This window comes from Carassius auratus, chromosome 41, assembly GCF_003368295.1.
Source record: "Carassius auratus strain Wakin chromosome 41, ASM336829v1, whole genome shotgun sequence".
In the NCBI taxonomy this organism is placed as follows: Eukaryota; Metazoa; Chordata; class Actinopteri; order Cypriniformes; family Cyprinidae; genus Carassius; species Carassius auratus.
In genome coordinates, this window is record NC_039283.1 from 14,361,786 (window position 1) to 14,383,757 (window position 21,972).

The following is a 21,972-nucleotide window of genomic DNA, read 5'->3' on the forward strand; positions in this document are numbered from 1 at the left end:
AAACAATGTGATTGCTAGCAGATTGCATGCAAAAAAAGGTATGCACTGAGCACTTTATTTTATGGTCTCTGAATAAAGACTGACGATTTCTTCTAGATTTTTTCTTGAAGATCATTATGTGTAGGCTTCCATACTTTTTTAATATATTAAAAGGGCAGGAAAATGCTTAAAAAACAGTTGTAGATGATGTATTTCATGTTACACCACAGCAGGTCAATTTCCCAGAAGTATTTTACACCAACTACCTATTTACAGTATCAGCAGGACAAATATTAAACCTGAAAAATCAGCTCAAAGGGGCCAATCAAAGGGTGCCATCCCAGTGACCGCCTTTGTATTTTTTTTTTTTTTTGAGAGTGTACCAAAGTGATACTTCTGTAAATGCAGTTCATGGTCTTCCAAATCAAATGGATAGACACTTACCTGTCTGCTGTCATGTTTGGAGGAGGAACTGCTATTGCTGTGAGAAGGAGAGGAGATCTTCTGGGACATGGTGGAACTTTTCTCCTCTGAGCTCATCTCCTGCTTTCAGTGAGAGGGAAAATGTAAAAGGAAAGGAAGAGGTGGAACTGGAGGAGAGGAGATGAGGGTGCAAGAACTGACAGCTCAGCCGTTGTTGGTCTCCATTTGCTTGTTCTTCCAAAGCTTGGACACCGTGTTCGAGACTGTGGAGAGATGAAGAGAGAAAGAAAGGGCTGATCAGGAGATGTATGTGAAAGGCAACCTCAACATGATGTCAGGCTTTCAACTGTGCAGGTAATGAACACCACTCACCCACCACAGGATATCAAATAGCAGAATTATCTGAAAGTATAAAAGCTTGGTCAACAGGACACACAATCTGTGGGTTGTGTTGAGGAAAGATGTCAGTGTGAATCACTGGACATACTATAGATGTCATCCCCGGATCGTCTGACTCTCACTCAGCTTCTTCTTATTAAAGTTATGAAAGTGTGGGAGCTACACTGAACAAACACTGTCTCTATGAATCCGTGCTTAATTTATAGCAGCAACAGCCATCAGAGTTCACTACTCTGTCTTCCTCAGAGTGTGCTTCTCACATGAATGGAGAACAAAATGCAAATGTCCTCTTGCTTTGTGTCTGTTTAAGTCATGTGTCCCAACAGCACCATATGCATACTTGTGTTACAGCACCTGTGTTGGTTATTAACGCAGGTTACAGGGTGTGAAACATATGTCACACACACACACACATTTTATCTGCATGAATTTACAAAACTATCACAATAAACATTCTGCAATAAAGAAATAAATATACATATAATGTGTACTGTGATTTTTCCCGGCATCGTTTGATTTTGGTTCATTCACACCGCAGTGATTTTCCAGAATCTGTTCGTTCACACACCGTAAAGACATGTGACGTTGGACTTGACATGTGATGTGACGCCTAACGTGTGATATATCACCAAGGCAGATGTACCATATTTTGTATTTCTTTTAAATTAGTTGCACAATTGTTATTCAGGTGTAACTTACATTATCACATACATACGTTTTTTACTTACCATCAGCCACCAAAATATCCAGATTGGTCAATTACGAACAACATAACATTATATTATATACATTATATATTACATACAGTATTTGACCTTTTTGGTTTATGATTTGCAGTAGCGAGTCTTATGTGTAAGGCATTTTTTTTGTTTCTAGCATGCCTTTTGATAGCATTTTGAAAAGCATATTCCAGTCTGTCTCTCACTTTTCTTCATTATAAGCAGCAGCACAGGTCACAATGAGGGACACAGGAATGCAGCAAGGTTAATTAGATTAGTTTTGCACACAGTAAACCAAACACCCCTTCATTTCCATCGGCCTGTGAAGTGAATGTCAGTAAACACACATCCTTTCTTACAAATTTCTCTCTCCCTTTGTCTCTCACTATTTCTTTATTAAGGGAAATTATGCTTCAGTTCAATCTGTCTAAAATGTATCTTCCCTGGGAATAGAATATAACACAGGGAAATGTGAAAATGAGCAATATGTTGACTCTTCAGCTAATGTGCATCAGCATCATGCGTCAGCTGCACATCGACATACTAAAATTTAATCACTTCCCGTGAGGATGGAGTAATCTGAGCTTCTGAATGCAACAGTGTGGATGAATGACCTGAATCAGTGCTCGTGTCTTGTGTTAGGCTCATTTTACCCGACATGCTATGACATGAATGACTAAAAACCTTCATAGACAAGAGGAACACATGCTGATATCCTGTCATTGAAACATGTCCTATGTTATAACATCCATCTTGCATCCAAAGTGGATAGTCAAAGACAGGATGTCATTTACACATTATATTGCCTTGCACTGAAATGTTTCTCCTGTCCCCACTTTATCAATGAGAGGGTCTCCTAGTCCTACAAGTCACTACAAGCACAAAAAAATGCTGTTACACCCAAATTGCTTGAATTATTTTCTCACCACAAATGTGATAGGATCACAAAATATATTATATTTATTTTATTATATATATATTTTTAATATATTTCCAATATATTTACACCTGCAATTACAGAAAGGGTGTTTTTTAAGCTCTTTAGTTGGCTAAGTTTTATTATTTACACTTTATACCTTTACAAGGTTCTGTTGCGACCTTGAAAACACCAAGAGAGATTTGTAGTTTAATTGTAGATGTCATTTTAGCTGAAAAAACTACTGGATATTCTTATTTAAGTTTCTCTTTTTACACTGGAGGTTGTGCGATTTGTTTAATCTCAGATGAGTCAAATCAGTTAGCGTGAAGACAATTGTTTGAATTGTACGACATCTTCTTAAACCTCTTGACTGAGCGATTGAGGATACAGATATGGCTAATTACGGTCGCAGCATGTAGTCAGTTTAAGTAGCTGTGGTGACTGGTTTGTTCCGGTAAGCAGACTCCTGGGTGTGAGTAAATGGCACTCTCCACTGCTGCCAGTCTCACCTCACCCTGCGCCACTTCAGAAACCAACAGAGAGCAGCTGCCTCCATGTACTGCCCCCATTATTTATTCATTCACTTTCCACTGATCACACTAAACACACACACATACTTATTATGCATACAGCTATACATGTAGACACTAACATACCCACATACATAAATACCTGTATTATGATACAACATTAACCTTTTCAATTGTATTCTTCTAATTGTTTATTAGAATTAATTCTAATACTCATTCTTGATAAAAGATGATAAAAAAAACAACTATTTTCAAGGCAAAGAGTTTTCTACTGCTGTTTTTCATGAGTTCTTTCTCACTTCTTTCAGGAGTTTCTGCTGTGTTCTTTACAGGATGTCCACGTTAGGGAGAGAAGAAAGCAGTCCGGATCTTTAGCAACCCTCAACATTGTGAGTAAATCACTCGCATATGCGACTAAATCTTCACTATGGGCGACTAAATTATGTCTAATATTAGCCAATGGCTTATAAATGATTAGATTTTACTCGCCAATGTGTGAGTTGGAGGCTAAAGGTGGTCGCACACCGGACGAGAAGCGCTGAGTCGCGCCACATGTAGGACAACTCGAGGTATCGCACACCGGACGCGCACATTCTATATGCGCGAGCTCAATTTCGCAGCAAGATGGGTTTAACTTTTAACGTTTTAACTTCATCTATTATTATTATTTTAAATATATGATTTTAATTGATAAAAGCTGAGTTTTGAACGTTAATTAATGAAAAGAATCTGTGTTATAATAAGTCTGTTGTTGTTTTGTTGTATCTGTTGTCTAGGCAACTGTGCAGCCTGACTGAAAACGTAACCAAACACTTTGTAATGTTTTATTTGAATGAAACAAATGTACTGTATTTTAGTTTCAGTTTCAGTTACTAACATCTGCTATGTAGATGGCGCTCTGTGGCGCGGCAGAAATTTGAACAGCATTCTGAGTCGTAGCTGGGCGCCGCGGACAGACGCCGAATGGCGCCGCCGGTGTGTGTGAATAATGTGTTCGAATTTTAAAGACGAGGCTCGACGAGGCACTGCGCTTCTCGTTCGGTGTGCGACCCCCTTCAGTATTAGTTAAGCACAGATATATTTTATTTTCACTCACAGAACACCATGACTAAAGCATTTTTTTCTGCTTAAATTGGTGGGATGATCTTTAGCTGTTATAGTTTGCATGGAAAAACTCTCTGTTCACTAACAGAGACTGCAAAAACGAATCTGAAGTAAACATTGCTCTAAAGAGATACATCCAACTGGGATCAGTTAAACATAAAACCAGCCTAATTATACAGCTCAGACAGATTGAGAAACATCAAACGTCTTTTAAATCAAACTGCACAATATTTATATTAGCTAAGACTTTGGTCATCGTTGACAACACTGACTGCCGTCACCATCTTATTTACACATCGAATTTGTTTTGCCTGGAAAAGAAGGAATTTGTGAACGGTCCATACCTTCTTTAAAGTGAACAGAACAGAATTTTGTGAAGAACATTTTCAAATATGCAATCTTTAAATAGATTGCAAAACTCATATAGTGTGCATCAGGCTTAAGACCAATTAGTCAACAAGACGTTTAGGTAATTCATGAACTAGTTGATTTTGAAAATGTGTATCGCTGTAACCTAAAATCGACATGTTCATCTACATCAAAAAAAAAGAAAGAAATGGACATGTTATGCATTAACTAACCCTACACAAGCAGAAATGCGCAAACACGTATGCGCACACAACCATATAAAACCATATAAATCATGCAAACACACACACACAATAAGCATCATACAAAGACCAGCAGAAGTGCAATCACATGCACTCTAGCTTTATGAAGCAGGCTGATTGTCTGAAGAAAATCTCTCAGCAATGAGTCACATCCTACTGTCATGTGTACAGCACAGAGACGGTATGATTTCAGTTGTAAGCATAGATGTTGGATATCAATTTGATCTGAGCTATTTCTGCTTTTTCATAGCGTTTCTTAAGTGCTGATTGATGCATAAATAGCACTTCTGTTGTGTATTTGGTTCATGAGTTCACATTCACATTCACATATTGTAAGAACCTTTTCAGTTCCAGCTTGCCTTCTGTAATCAAGGGGCTCAAGCTCTTGACTTTAAAGAAATAGTTCAACCAAAAATAAATATTCTGGCATTTACACCCCCTTATATTATTTCAAACCCATTTAACTTTCTTCCATGCAACACAGAAGATACATTTTGAAGAGATTTTTCATGCAGTTGAACACTATAATATTATGAGAATATTCTGTGTGACTCATAGACTGTAGTAGATATATTCTGAAGCAAAAAAAGTTTATTATTTTTTTTGTTTGTTTTTTTGTTTTGAAGTTATTACACACTGATAATCTCCTCCTCCTTCTGTACTGCTGTAACCTGTCATTGAGTTGTACAGATGAGTCCATCTCATGAAAGAGTAAAATAAATGTTTTATTGGTAAAAGGCAAAAATTAAATCCAACCATTTTTTGGGCAGTGCTAGATGGTTCTAATGCAGGAATAAAGCCATATTACTGGACGGTTATTGTAAGCTAACGGTAAACAGGTCCTTATATGGCCTTCACTTAAAAACATGTAATTCACTGATATAGTGTTACAATGACATAATGAAGTACTAAGATGTAACATGTAGCCCTAATGTACATAAGTGATAAGAAGAAACTACAAAATAGATATTTCAATGAAAAAACATAAAATGTTAAGTGTCACATAAGTCATTCCAGGAATGTCAATTTATGGTTCTCCATCAGCTCAATCCAGAGATTTACATATAGCAAATCAAAAGTTACTTTGATATATGAATCTCTGGTTGTCAAGTCATAGAAAAGACTAGATAGGGAAACCGGACACATCATATCATAGAGCTCTAACTCACAGCTTATTTACTGCCCGTAACGCCGGAGGCCCACAGGGCACCCACTCACAGACAGCCGTTAAACTGAAAGATTCATTAATGCTGTGGGCAATCCCAGACCCTCTCAGTCACACTACATCAATTATACACACAGTAATAACAGGCAGATACACAGACTCTTCATTTCATTCTTTAATCAAAACTCTGTCGTGGCAGGAAAAGTGGCAGCTGTTGGTAAGCACTATTTATAACTTATTCATTATTCATTAGGGGAGCAGGCGAAAGGAAAATGGACCAACAGACTGTTTTAACAGAATTACAACAGCAACTTACTCAGTCTTTGCATTATAAACATATTCACCATTGCAGAGAGACTCCAGACCCACTTTAGCAACCCACTTAGCAACTGTGTATCTACAGAGTTTTATAGTTACTATTTTCAGTAATTTAATGTATATGTATGTGTATGTATATTTATATATATGTGTATGTACAAAAAAACTTTGTAGTTACTATACTCATTATTGTAATGAAAATAATGCAATGAAAAAAATAGCATATAAAAATGATATGAACTCCAGTTTTAAAGTAATTAACTAAATTAATTTATCTAGCATTTAAATAAATTATGTTATTTTAAGGGTTCGATTAAAGAATTCTGAAATAAAACCTTTTTTTTTTTATTCATTATTCGTTATAAAGTTTTATTATTCATCACTAATAATAAAACATATTTCTTGATCACCAAATCAGCATATTAGACTGATTTCTGAAGGATCATGTGACACTGAAGGCTGAAGTATTGTAATTGTAAATTTTTAGTTTTGCAATTACATAAATAAATAAATTACATTTTAAAAGATATATATATATATATATATATATATATATATATATATATATATATATATATATATATATATATATATATATATATATTATATCATATTTTGCAGTAAACTATGTCTATAAAATATCATTGCACTAGTGTTATTTTGCATATAATAACTGGGGCTTGAGCCCCTCTGTTCATAATGTACATACAAATTATCACGATAAACGATAATATTGTCGTTCTAAGACCAGTTTCAAGCCTTGAATTTCAAGACCAGCCTTGATGAGCATAAGAAACTTCTTTCAAAAACATTAAAGAATATTACAATATTACTCCAAAGTTTATAATTCTTTTTAACAAGAGCAAGATTTATTACAGAAATTGTGCAAAAAAAGAAAAAATATTTATTGCTTAATCTAATTAATCCAGACTATTACTTACACAGCTTTGAAATATTAGCCATCCTGCTGACATAATAAAACTAATTATCAGCTATACCAATGCATTCCTAATAAATACTACGTATGACAAGAGAGTGACAACTCCCATATAACAATTCTTATTAAATATATACAAGGATACCAAGTGTGACCGAGAAAATGGGCTGCAACACCACCAAACCCACTCAACCCAAATTTTCCCTTAAAGGGGGGGTGAAATGCTGTTTCATGCATACTGAGTTTTTTACACTGTTAAAGAGTTGGATTCCCATGCTAAACATGGACAAAGTTTAAAAAATTAAGTTGTACGTTTGAAGAAATATTTCTGTTCCAAAAATACTCCTTCCGGTTTGTCACAAGTTTCGGAAAGTTATGGGTCTGTGTGACGTTAGATGGAGCGGAAATTCCTTATATGGGTCCTGAGGGCACATCTGCCGGAAGTAGCAGTATAGTCAGCTGCAAATATGTCTTGACCCCAAAAAATTTCTAACAAAAGGTTTCAGAGTGGTTTACAGTAGTATCAAATGTACTTAAAAACATACTAAAAGTTTACCAAAGTTTGACTCCAAGAAAGGCCCCGTTTTTCAAAATGGCCGCCGCCAGGTCCTTAAAATGACCATTACTCCTTTGTATTCCTCCTAGACCAGAAATATTGGTGCCTGATACATGTTTTTGCCATGTAATATTATAGCTAGCATATTTGCATGATAGATAAGTGATTACAAGTCCAATTATATATAAAAGCAATTGGTTACAAGCATATTTATGGGGAAAATATGTACAATTTCCCTTAAGTACATGCAGGTACATGTAAAAAAAAAATGAATTTCATGGAAAAGTTATTTATTTTTTGTAATTTAATTTAAAAAAGCAAACCTTTTATATTCTACATTTATTGCACACGTACAAACTGAAATATGTAAAGAGTTTTTGTTTGAGTTCTGATGGTTACGACTTACAGGTTCAGTATCTCCAAAGTAGGTTTAATTATGCTATCAATACTTGGTTAGGGCTCCTTTTGCAATTACTGTCTGTGGTACTGCAGGTTGCTTTGATGGGGCCTTCAGCTCCTCTGTATTGTTTTTCAGATATTACTTATCTTCCTCTTCACAATACCCCATAGATTCTCTGTGAGGTTCAGGTCAGGTGAGTTGGCTGGCCAATCAAGCAAAATAATATCATGGTCAGCAAATCACTTGGAAGTGGTTTTGGCACTGTGGGTAGGTTGTGAGGATTTTGCACTTTGTTTTATGTTTTGTTTCTTGTGTCTAGTATCAGCACATGGCTTTGTTAATTGTTTTCTCGGCCATGTGCTCCTTTAGCCCCTCCTCCTTGTTTCCTGTTTACCACACCCCCCTCGTCAGCCTGGTTAGTCTTATTGTGCTCAACTGTCCCTCATGTATTTTCCTCCTTATTTATAGTGCCCCTTACCCTTTTTTGTTTGCTGGTTCATGGTCATTCACACCCTCTCTGTCTCTTTATGTGGCTGAACACGCACCCATGTCTCCTTGTCTGGTTGGTCTTGTGTAATTTGTTTGTTCTTTTGTGGCTTTTATTTGTAATATTTATTTGGCTTTTCTAGTCTTGATTCTTGTTGGTTAAACTGGTAATTTCTTATCTTGTTACTTAACCTTTTATTAGTTCATTGGCTTATATCTTTCCTTGTCTTGAGTTTAATTTGTGTTTTTGTGGAGCTTTGTCCTATCTAGTTTTGTGTTCGAGTTCCTGACCTGTCTCCGTGTGTCCTGCCCTGGTTCTACCTACCTGGCACTTGGTCTGTTTCAGATTCAGTGGTTAACAAGTGTCTGAGATCTGCTCTACGGTGCCTTGTGTGGTCTTCTCCATCAGCCTGGTTTTGCTGCTCCCTTTGTTGCCAAGTATTCTGCCAGTTGTTTCCTGAAGCTTTCCCAGTGGCCTCCCCTAGCTGTTCCTGTTAACTGTTATCCTGTTGTGTTATCTATTGTTCACTTCACTACCCTCTTGTCTCCATCTGTTTTGTCAATAAAACCTTATTACCTTCCAATGAAATTGGGTCTTCCCTCCTAGATCCCTGACATAGGTGCTAAATTCCTGCTGCAAAATTAAATCAGCATCTCCATTAAACTTGTCAGCAGATGGAAGCATAACGTGCTACAAAATCTCCTGGTAGATGGCTGCATTGACTTTGGACTTGATAAAACATAATGAACCAACACCAGCAGACGTCACGGCACTCAAATCATCACTGACTTCAGAAACTTCACACTGGACTTTGGATTCTGTGCCTCTCCAGTCTTCCTCCAGACCTTGAATTCCAAATGAAATGCAAAATTAACTTTCATCTGAAAAGAGGACTGTGAACCACTGAGCAACAGTCCAGTTTAGGGATGTCAACGATTAATTGATGATCGATTAATTGTCGATAAGAGATGCAATCGATTAAGGCTATCGATGGTCGGTTAACCGATTCAATGTTGGGCTGCGTGCGGCTCATGCGCACTCAACACGTACGAGCGGCTGTGAGTGACGGTGACGATATATAAAAGCATCATCATTCATTCACAATGTACAAATTAAGCTTTTAATGTGATTTAAACTTTAAAGTACATTAAAATAGAAACAACATAAAAGTCCTTCAACATTAAATGCAATAGAAATGTAGTTACTAATCATTTCATCAGATAACTGTTTTATATCGTGCGCTTTGCAGGGCTGCGGGACACAGTGACAGGACAGGTAGTCTATTCATTCCTACAACTTGTTAATTCATTCCTACGAATTATTAATGTGGCAATTGTCCATGTTTCATTAATTTTGTTCCCTAAATAACCCATGATTTAAGTGAAATAAGGAAACAAATTAATAAATCGAACGAATTCTTAATTCATGAAATCTTTAATTTCCCTTCCCATGTTTACCACAGTAAGAGATGCGAAAACAGTTATTAAAAGCGAAAGATAATAAAATAAACCTGGGAAATTAGAGGGTTAGACTATGAAGATTTAGGAAAAGAAACAATGCCTAAATATACTGAATTTGTGGAAATTCGTGACCAACCGGCAAACCAGAACAAAGCCGCGTAAATGAAGACTATGGGGTCCAAAAGCATGGTCGCGATCTAACATTTTCCAGTTAACCTATTATTCCTCTAATAAACAAAGCTTTTATACCACACTTGTCATAATCAGATCTTATCATTTCTAAATAAATAATTGCTGGATTCAAAACAGTGATTAATAGGCGCTGTGACCGACACATTCCTGGAGCATTCAGTTTAAATAGACCGTAGTATACCGGTCCACTCTGCTGTTATGCCAAGGACGTTTTTGCTCATATGAAGAGGATCATCTTTTCCGTCTATATGCGAATGCGTGTTAAGTACAAGCCTAGTTTACATTATAAATAATAGTTTAACATTCAAATACATTGCGAACATGGAAACATTTCGATTTGTGCCGAATGAGACATGAGCAATAACCTCCAAATAAATCTAGCCAAAGCCGGGCTCGCTCATCCTCGTCTGCACGCATGCACTGTCACGATCTAATGCACTGTATGCCGGATTTTTAAAAATCTGACATTTTCTAGAACAGAATCCAGCAGGATCAAATTAATGTGAGCAACTGTGTTTTGGTGCAGCAGCGCCGATGTAGTTCACTTAATGTGCAGCGCAGTCACACGCGCTCCACATTTCGGATAATTTTATACAATAATGTCAGTTGAAAACATTGCAATTGTGCTTTAAAATACAACAACGAGCACCACAAAACCATTTAAAGATGCGCGTTCAGCGTTCTCCGTGCGGGATTGGAAACTGTCAACAAAGTAAAATGACCTCAAAAGTATGGCGCGCTCTCTTCATTTTATCAAATGATCATAATCGCATCTATTCATTTTATAATCCTGCTACTAGCATTTTATTCAGACTAAAACCTCTTTAATTCAAGTGAGAAAGCATTTTGTGTGTGTGTGTGGCTTTTGCACATCCTGTCATACCGCTGACTGCGTGCCTGCAATAGACGCATTTTGCAGTATTATGGTTAACGATTAATCGATTAATTGATCGTTAATTTAAACGACGATCGATCATGGAAATAATCGAAATTTGACATCCCTAGTCCAGTTCTTTTTCGTCTTATCCCAGGTGAAATGCTTTTTTAGTTCAGGAGTGGCTTGGTTTTAGGAATGTGACTGCTGTAGCCCTTTTCTTGAAGATGTCTGAGCGTGATGACTCTTGATGCACTGACTCTGGCTTCAGTCCACTCCTTGTGAAGCTCTCCCAAGTTCTTGAATCTGCTTTTCCGAACAATCTTCCCAAGGCTGAAGTCATCCCTGTTGCTTATGCACCTTTTCCTACCACACTTTTTCCTTCCAGTCAACTTTCTATAAATAGATTTTGATACAGCACTCTGTGAACAGGCAGCCCTTTCAGCAATGACCTTCTGTGGCTTAACCTCCAAGCAGAGGGTTATGATGATTGTCTTCTGGACAACAGTCAAGTCAGTAGTCTTTCCCATAATTGTGGTTGCATGTTCTGAACTAGCCCAGGAGGTACCCAGTATTTATACTAATAATTAATAAAACTAATCAAGCTCAAAATGGAATATTGAAATTTTTTGAGATACTGAATTTTTTGTTTTCCTAAGCTGTAAGTCGTAACAAACAGAATAAAAAATGAAATAAAAAAGTTTACTTTTTAAATTAAATTACAAAAAATGAAGAACTTTTCTTTTAAGTAGCCAAGGATGAATTTTGTTTAGGGGGTTAAACACCAAGAATACTTGACTAAGTCAAATAATGAAGCAGTTAGGATATTTTAAGGGCTCCCCTTAAAACAGCTGAGAAACCTTTTGTTAGAATTTTTTTAGGGTTAGGTGTTTTATTTTCATATATGCAGCCGTCTAGTATAGCAGAGCAATGAGAGCACAGACATTCACTCATCAGAGTGAATGTCACAAAAGAAGTGTATTTTTGGTTGCCAGGGCAAGACAACCCTGCACAGATTACCAAAAAAAAAACAGCATTAAGGGAACAGTGGATGGAGTTTATTTTTACAGAGCATCAACGGAGTTGTGCAAGTGTTTTTGTTTGTTCCCTGCATTTCGAAGATGCTTGTTCACAAGGCCCAGTTTGACGACGGATTTGCGTATCGTTTATTTCTTAAGGATGATGCAATCCCAACGAAAAAGGGTCACGATCGTGTGTTGGAACCGCAGGCGGTGTGTAAAACTGCTTCAAATATCTCTGCCTTCTTGTTAGTGCGTCCCCTCCCATGCCGGAGACCCGGGTTCGAGCCCCGCTCGGAGCGAGTCGTTGCTGCTGCTGCTCTCGTTCAGTTTCAGCCTCTGGATCTGATTCTGGATCATAAATAAACAGCTGAATCTGACTGTTAGCCATGGTTTGTTTTGGATGTTTTTTTCCTCACGGTAATGTCACAGCTTCCAAACGCTTTCAACACAAAAGCCTACTGGCGCTCGTGATTTTTTAGCTCCGCCCACACGTCACGCCTCCAGCCGGTCATGTTTTTCCGGGAAAAATCGGTACAGACTATCTTTCTCTTATGAATATAATAAAACTAAAGACTTTTTGGAGTTATGAAGGATGCAGTACTACTCTATAGGTACTCAAGATTAACAGGATATTGAGTGAAAACGAGCATTTCACCCCCCCCTTTAAGATCATGCATAGATGCAGCTCAGCAGAAAGACAACCACCTCTGCAGGTTGAGACCCCTCGCCTGTTACTGCACAAAGGCACGGGAGTGACGTAAGTCATGAGATAGGATGACTGGCAGCTCTCTCTGTGTCTGCGGCCCTGCAATTTAATCTCTCTGTCACAGGGTGCAGCGTATTGTATGTTGCTTTTGAAAGTGAGCACGGCACAGACATTGCCAAAAATAACCACCACATAAGGCTCTGATGGAAAACGAATGATAGTGGCCGTACAGGCAAAGCAGCCGTTGAAGGATGAAGTGCTAAAATGTTCCAGAAGATAAAAGGGTGATGCCAAGGGGTCTCACTAAACATAGGAAGTCCAAAACGGGATAATCAGGAGGATTTTACAATGGGCTGGAGTAACTGGAAGTATTACAGGAGCAATGGAGCTCGATTTATGAGGTATACACACATTACAGTAGTAAAAAGATGATGGTTTAGCAAACTTGAGTACTTCTGAGGAGGTTGTGACACACAAAGCTTGTTGGATGAATGGCTACAGCGAGGGTTTCTTCACAACTTCGGCCTGCACAGAGTGTCGGCAAATATCAAGCAGGCACTTATTCACCTTAGGGGATAGTGACATGTTAGAGCTTGAATGTATGTATTTCCCTCAAGAGAAGCTGGTTTAAAGAAGGAAATGTAGCTTTATATCGCAATCCGTGCTCCATGGAGACCTCTAGATTATTTGCATTTTAGGTTTATTCCTAACTTGAGATTATAGCAAGGTTTTTGGTTGCTAAAGTTTTATTTCCTGAGTTCAAAACAACACAAAAAAGAGTTTAAAATATGTATACCCTGTTGAGGTTAACCACCTTAAAGTATCCATGGTCAATGAAAAGAGTGTGTAAAAAACAACTCAACACAATTTGATTGAATCAAGTTATTTGGACATACCTAATTTTATTTCATTTAACTCAGTTTGCATTAGTTCAACTACATGAAATATTTGAGTACAGACAACATTTCCATCATCTAACCACTGTCCATGCAAGTTCAGACAAAGTGTTATAAATCTGTTCTATAATTCTGCATAATGTTTCAGAATGTTTTTTTTTTTTTACAAATATTATGAATTTACAACCATCATTAAATTTAATTGAAGACCAGGCCTGGGCTTTAATTTATGGTTGCTTTTTATTTGCGCGCATCAGTCCTTCACGGACTGTTTTGCGTTTATTTTGTGATTATTATAGTTTCGTTTTGATTGAATATGAAGTTTTATTATTACAGCCCCGCCCCACTCGTCACATATGGTTTATAATGTTTTTTGTTGTTGTTGATGTTTTTAATTTATTGTTTAATTAAATAACTTTTTAGTTCTAGATTCTTTTTGGAATTACATGTCAGCTGATCACACTAATAATCTTTCCCTTTTCAGTAGCTCCCAAATATCTTTTGCATGTTTTAAACACATGATATATATGATGATATTTGAGAGCTCTGCCACAAGGGAATATTAGCAAAGAATAACAGCTTAAGTCTTTTTCTGCATACAGAGCTATCATATGGACCCGAGTCATATAAATTACTAATAAAAAATAAAGTAATACTGAGAACAACACGAGGTTGAGAAAATGCTGACCAAATTTTCACATTTGGTGAACTAAACTTCAACATTCCAGTCCCTGTAGTATTACAGTTTCAGTTACATTATAGATGTCAGTCTGAAGTCTGGCCTCTGGTGCTACACGTCAAGTAATATTACACTGGATGACTTGAACAAGACCTTGTTTTGAATCAGACATGGTCTGTTATTTTAAGAGACGATAAAACATGTATGACTTCACAATGCTACTCTATAAAAGTGGTGGTTTCTGGGTGAGTGAACACAGACACATAGGAAATTCGACAGACACAGAACAGAAACTGAGCGAGAGAGAGAAACATCAGCAGAACACACCAAGATAAAAAGAGCATAAAATATAGCCCGATGAAAAAAGAGGGGAAAAGGAAAAGCCAAAAAATCTATCATCGTTATTTAAGAAACAAACTCAGCTCAATTTAGTTCAGTGTTATTTAATTTTAATAGTAGTGTTGATGTTGCAAAGTTAATGTCATTGTCCAGCTATATTCAGTTGAATGATTCATAATGTAACTAAATATATTGTCTTTTAAACCCCAGGTGATAACTTCTAGTAAAGCATTTTCATTTTTTTTTTTACAACAAACAACAAATAGTAATTATTTTAAATAGTGCTTTTTTTAATAAATGGGCATTTTTACAAAATAAAAAAATAAAAATATATTGGAAAAAAATTCTTAAAGAGGTCGTACCCCCTCTACAAAACCAAAATCCTGCGGGTAGCACAGCCTTAAAGACAAATCTATACAGCTCGTTGTCTTTTAATGTGTTTCCAATAGATTAAGTCAGGAAATCCCCATTTACTCTCCATTGAGAAAGCCCTGCCCAAAGAGGCTTATGCACACTGTGCTACCTCCGCTTGGTAGCCCAGAGTCAAGCCCAGTCTAATCAGCTGCTGGGCCTGAATTATGCAGCAGATCCTGAAGACACTCGAAAACAAAGTGTTTAATGGTAAATGCATTTCTCTTTCTCTGCGATGAATTGCATTCTATGAGTGGCTGATAGAGGCTGAGACCTCAGGCCTCACACAATATTGCTGTGCAAGAAACATGGGAGCTCCTCCTTTGGAAGTGCTTTATAGGTGTAATGTTTATCTCTGACTTAACAGCGTTCTTCACACCAACTGATCCAGACTGAGAGAGAAATCTTGTCATTATCACAACTGTACTTGTGAACTCAGTATAACAAAATTATCAAGCATTAACATACAGTAATTGTGTGACTTGAAGCGATAAATCAACTCTACCTGAAACAACTGTCATCCTTCATGTTCTTCTAAACCAGTAGCCTATAACTTGCTTTCTTCTGTGGATCATGAAAGATATTTTGAAAACTATGTTTTGTTTCTTTTTTTTTTCTCCGTCATGCAATTAAAATGTCACGGTACTAGGTTTCTTTAAGTACCGGTGGTACCGAGTACCCGGTCAACCCGGTTCTTGACGCATACAATGCTATGATTTCCGTGAAGCAGAAAACGTGGACTGAATCAAAAAATCAAGTCAAACTTATATTTTAACATGGACAGTCACCGAATTTGTCAAAGTTAGCATAAATTAATTAAAATTAAATCTCCTTATGGACAAGTATCTGTAAATGTTAAGCCGCAAAACTTGGTTGAAATATGAATCCTGCATGTTCTGCGCGTCTCTGTGTGAATGAATGAATGGTTTGTTTACTACATAGATTGAAGAGCGTGATGCTTGCAGTCATTTCAGCATCTGCGGTCTCAATGAGGACATAAATACATAAACAGCATCACCAGAACTGTTCTGAGTCACTTCACAAGCATTTTACCATTTTATTTGAGTAAAACCAGTGTCAAAATAAAAGTAGCATGTCAAAACAAAAGTTCATTTTTACATAAAGGCATTGTGCTAGAAATATTACTTTTATTTAGTAGAATGGATGTGATACTGCGACTACTGTTGAAAAAATGTATAAAACTTTATTTTTTTAAACAAATCACACAATATTTCTTCCATGTTTTAATTTGAATAGCAAATACCCAAAAATAAAATGTTTAAATTTCATTAATTAAAAGACAAATTAAATGTAGTAGACTAAAGAAACCAAATGTAGTAAACTTGTTTACTGTTTTTCATAATTATATTACATGTAGAAAAAAATGTAAACACAATTGTAAATAAGTATAAAGAATGACATTGGTTTTATTTTTAGTGATAAAAAGTGTGTGTTTTTTTATTAGCATATTTTTGTTTTGTTTTGCTTTGGTACCGAAATTGGTACCGAGAACTGTGGATTTTCACTGGTATCGGTACCGAATACTGAACTTTTGGTACCGTGACAACAGTAAGTGGATAAAGACATGAATTTAGATAATCTATATTGATTAAAACATTCTGCAGAAGTGGAAAAGTTAAATCTCCATAGTATAAGTGCAAAATGCCCCCATCAAACCAAAGAACAGTTAAAGAGCAGTTAAATTAACTAATATACCCAAGTCATTGGTTACATTGTTCTTTTTTATCCACTAAGATGGAAATCCCAACATACTGTACATCTTGTTGGGATTTTCATCTTTGCAGTTAAAAATAAAAACAATACAATACCACCAAGGATGTTCTGCGCTTATTGACTTCTTTTTGGCCAAACTATTTTTCACCAAATGCCCCCTGTCCACAGAGTTAAAGTTATTCAAAACGTTCAGCATTTTCTCAGCAAGTTTCTTAGAGGATGTTTTATCTCAGCTGGACATCTGCCTTCATTAACTTTCACTCTTCTCTTAAGACATCTGCTCCAGGTTACTGTAAAACACAGACAATACAGCGTAGAGTGTAGATCTGGACCATAACAAACTTCACTCTGCAATTCTGTCTGCATTTACATTTGAATTTAAATATGCAGGAGGAATGCAAAGTCTCTTGCTTTTGTGTTTGGTTCATTTTTTATTTTGAAGTTAAGAACAAGGTAAAACTATCTGTCATTAGAACAGAATGAGTTAGCATTCTTTACAAATTAACACTCAAGTTATTGTTCAATACAATGGGGTTTAAAAGTCTGAGAATCTGGAATTCAAAATGTAATTTAAGTCAGGAAATGAACAGAATGTTTTAACAGGGCTCCCACACCTTGATAAGCTTCAAATTCAAGGACCTTTCAAGGACTTTAAATGCAGGGTTGCCAAGTTCTCTTTTTTTATTTCTCCTATGGCTACGTTTAAACTGTTGTAAAGGAGGGCCACATGTAGGAAGCTTTTTAGCTGTGTTTATGATCAATGTGCATAACAGTGATTTTAAAATATGTATTTTCTGTATTGAAAATCGTATGGTCATTTCACTTCACTTTCACTTTTCACTTTCACTTTCACTGGCGATGGTAGAAAGCAAAAGCCGAATTGCCCACATTTTGGGCGATTCAGAAATCTCGGCCACACAAAGTACCTCACCTCACATAAACACTTGTGCGTAATTTATGTAAATCAAGCAAGCTTCTATGCAAAGGCAACGAATATAACAAAATAACACATTAGCGTACCAGAGGGAATAATATGGATTTTTTTCCAGAAAACTTCTCGCACAAAATAAATTCAAGCACTTTCAAGGACCAACATCAATATATGTTTATTTTCAAAAACCTTCTAGGGCCTGGAAAAAAAAATGTCAGATTCACAAACTTTCAAGGATTTCAAGGACCCGTGGGAAACCTGTTTTAAGATTTTGAAACATTTTAAATATTATAATGAATAAAAGAATCACAAATATTTAATACTCTCAATATATAATCTAATCAAATAATCAAATGTGACACTGAACATGTGAACTAATTTGTACAAAAGTTCAGATGTTATTCTGTTAAGGCATTTAATTCTTAGTGAAAAACATGATCATCAGATTTTACACAAAATATGCAGTTAAATTTATGCAGCTCGAGTGCTGCTGTCATATAGACATTCTGAATTGTTGTAATATTTCACTCAAATTATGCTGGTAATTGAATTTGTAAATGACGATGCATAAGAGTAAAATCTAAAAGAGAAAAATTTTGCTGCTAGTTTCAGAATTTCCTTTTGCTATTAATTCTTATAAAAGTTACATTGTTTAAAAAGTTTTATACAATATCTTTTTGCAATGCATTATAAACCACTATTTAAGCACAAGCACGTCCTCAGCTAGAGCTGGAGCACTTCTGGCTAATTTATCACTATAATAAATTAGTCAGCATGTCTCTCAGCAGCTCTACTGAAATCAGTGTTGGTATACTCCATCTGTCTCCTTGCGCAGAACATTAACCTTTCCTATTTCAGATACACCAGTTGATTTACAAACACTTCAAGAAGAGCAAACAAGCTGTGTGGTGTTTCAGTCATGCTTAAACTGAAGGGCTAAATCAGGACTACTCAGATTTAATGTGGTTGTTTTAAAATATTAAAACAATTTACTAGATAATTAATAACATTTATTTAAAAAAAGTTACCTTTTTAGTTTTAAAAAAAAAAAAAGTATGTTATTTAACTGTTAATGTGTTCATTTCACATGGACGCAATGATTTTTGTGAAGCCTTGACTGTACTGGCTTAAAAAAAAATGCAAATTGAAACATCATGAATTATCACAATATCATAAATGGATTATGAAAGTGGCATGAAATATGATGAACACAACATATACGGAGGCATGGAAGTGGCTCTAAGTCTCAGAGTGCCTAAATGCACACACACAAAAATTATAATTAAAAAAAGAAATTGCTGTACAGTCCTGAAGATCTGTATCTAGACAATGCCATGAGTAAAATATTGCAACACTGCACAGCTCTACAAAAAAATAAAAAAATAAACAGATAATGAGCATAATGTACCTAATGATCTTCAACCTTTTGATAGAAAACCATCTAGATATTAATGCATCAAATTGTGTGTTGCGAAGTAAACTGCATTTACACTTTACACTGGACATGAACGGAGCACCATGACATGTCGAATCTGCAGCCATTGTAATCAACAAAGCTGTCTATACTGAAAGTGTGACACTGAGGTGTATTCGGGGCTGATTTCTCCCTCCAGCATGAGACTGCACAAATGTGCTGTTTTCCTCATGCGACACTGTAGAGCTCCATCTGAGCACCTGCCAAACTCTGGTGCTTCAGCCTCCAAGAGACAGTGCCAGCCAAACACAGCGCGCTCACATTTACTAATGTACTGCCACTAGTCTTAGCGTTCTGTGCTAATGTAGAATATTGAGAAATAGCTCTTTAGTGAACTGTGAAGATAACTCCTAATGTTTCAGGCGGCGTGCAAGTGTACATAATAGATGCTACATTTTGGTAAAAATCCCTTCAGACGAGATGGTAGAGAGGAAAATGTGATATCACTTCAGGTGAGATGGAAAAGTTAATACAGTCCATGAAGCATTGTGAGAGACTTTTCCGATTGAATGTTTTCTGAACGCACAAGCACTGCTTCCTGTGCCTTCACCCATCTCACCCAACTCTACATCCCCTCCCTTCCTACAGTAAATCTCTCAACATGATTTCAGACCGTTTGAAAGCCACAAGCCCTGCCTTTCTTCATCTGACGTGATCGTGCCAAACACTGACTCATTAGAGCTGAGGGGAAAGACAGCAATATCAGAGTCGGGGAAAACCATCTTCTTCGACAGACAGCAAAAGGATGTTTGCTCAAGATTTCTTATCAACTTCTTTGATCTATATGGTCAGGTCTCTGAAGAGACAGTGTGAATGACTACTGCAAGTCATGCATATCTTAAAGAAGAGAATATTTTAGAGATGTCTCATGAGATTCAGTGAGAGCAGGACCGTGTAAGAGCAGCAGAAATCTTTCTTCTGGCAAGAAACCAAACAGGGCAGTTCAGTCCCAGCAGGAAAACTCAGGTCACACAGAAGACTTTCTTGTGTCAGCTCTGAGACTGAGTGAGGGCCTGACCCAGTGAAACTACTGCCTTGAAGAAATACAATGGCATCAGCAGACTACACAACCTTGACTCTATACTTGTACTCAAACTATTTTTAAGACAAAATCTCTGAATAATCACTGCATGTTAAAGGTTAGATCGATCCCAGCATTTTGGCTTCAGTACAATACGAAGGTCTTGTACTTCAGTCGTGATATTAAATCAATACAGTAGACAACTGCCTCAAAAGACTGATGAGATGAAACAGAAAATGTTTTATTAACAGCCTTGCTGTAGCAAAAGTTTCTAATTGTTTTTCATAAATTTCAATACAAACTATGTGCCTTTTTGTTTGAATTGATTGGAGCAACAGGACAAAAATATTTTCTCCAAAATGTAAATTAAATCAAAATAAAAACTGAACTTGTAACAATACAAGTTTAAATCCAGTTTGGTTGGATTCCATTTTTTTAAAATGATATATTGCTTTAAAACTGCGGAAACATGTAGCCTAATGAAGTCAGTATCTTCTAAATAACAGGTTGTTAATCTTACCGTGAATGTTTCATTCATGCACATGTTTTATTTTTGTACATTTTGACCTCATAAGTTTTTATTAAAATGTCGTAACTCAATCTTTAGTGAAACTTCTCCATTAATTAATGCTGGACTTCTCCAATAATTCAGTCCACTTAAACCCCGCCACTTTCTTACAATCATCAATCTGCTTCCAACCAATAGTCTGAACCAAGTCCCAATTGTTTTTTTACTCAGATGTGATTTAAAATATTGAAAAGGCAAATGTTGTTTTGTCTGTACAGCTTAAGTCAACTTGTTCTTACTGTATGGACAAAATCAGTTGAAACATTCTTTAAAAACTGTTTCTGCTTTGTCTGTACACAAAGTGATTTAATTTTATTTTGTTTCAATTTAGGCTGACTTTCCAAAGACCGTGCATGGCACTTAAAACATTTCTGGTTAGAAATGCTAGCTGCTTGTGCAGCTGTAGTGCAAGCCTTTAAAATAATAAGGGATTAGTGGATGTTAAGAACAGCTCTGATCTTAATAAACACTGATTCTCCAATTAGAAATCCACATCATCGCATCTTACAAACATCAGCAAAGCAGCACTTCTTCTTTTAGATAATATTTCTATTAAAATGCATGAAAAGTGAATCTGGACACCAAAAGTTCAACTAATTTACATGATGTAGGACGGCTAATTATCACATTGTGATAACACATTTCCTCACAAGTAATGACAGTGAGCCAAACTTTAGCTATTTATTTTCTGTGCAGGCGTCTTTGTTTAGCAGGGCTGGTGCCTGATTCTTTCGCACAAATAAAGTGCATGTAGTGCGAACACTAATGAAAGGTTTCCACTTTGTTGCTGGTATGGAAAGATGCTTGAAACAAGGTCTCATGTTTCAGTGGTCTTCTGGAAAAATGTCCACCTCCCTGAAATATTGAGTCTAATCATGTACAATAATGCACAACACGCACAGAGTGAGTTAGCCATTAATGAAACCCAGATAATAGCTTTACCGTACCTTCTCATGCACTCCTGCAAATAACAGGCCAACTCTGATGCTCTAAACTCGGTTAAAGTGAAGTAATCTGAAGCACTCGTGATGATGACATTAAAATCAACTCTTAATGCACTTACAAAGTCCAGTGGATCCAGGGAAGCTCCATGAAGCAGAACGCAAAAGCAATACATC

At 36.4% G+C, this 21,972-nt stretch overlaps 1 protein-coding gene across 2 annotated transcripts in view; it reads right to left on the reverse strand.

Moving 5' to 3' along the window:
* Window positions 1-21,972, reverse strand: part of LOC113060163 (oxysterol-binding protein-related protein 3-like) — a 52,904-nt gene that overhangs the window by 25,691 nt on the left and 5,241 nt on the right. The window contains exons 2-3 of one of the 2 annotated variants that reach the window (XM_026229042.1): window positions 604-665; window positions 424-522 (exon numbers count right to left, since the gene is read on the reverse strand). In XM_026229042.1, the coding sequence (XP_026084827.1) occupies window positions 424-519 (96 nt within the window). In that variant the 5' untranslated portion in view covers window positions 520-522; window positions 604-665. Of the gene's footprint in view, window positions 1-423; window positions 666-21,972 lie in introns of both variants that reach the window. The other variant, XM_026229043.1, reaches the window with a different exon arrangement.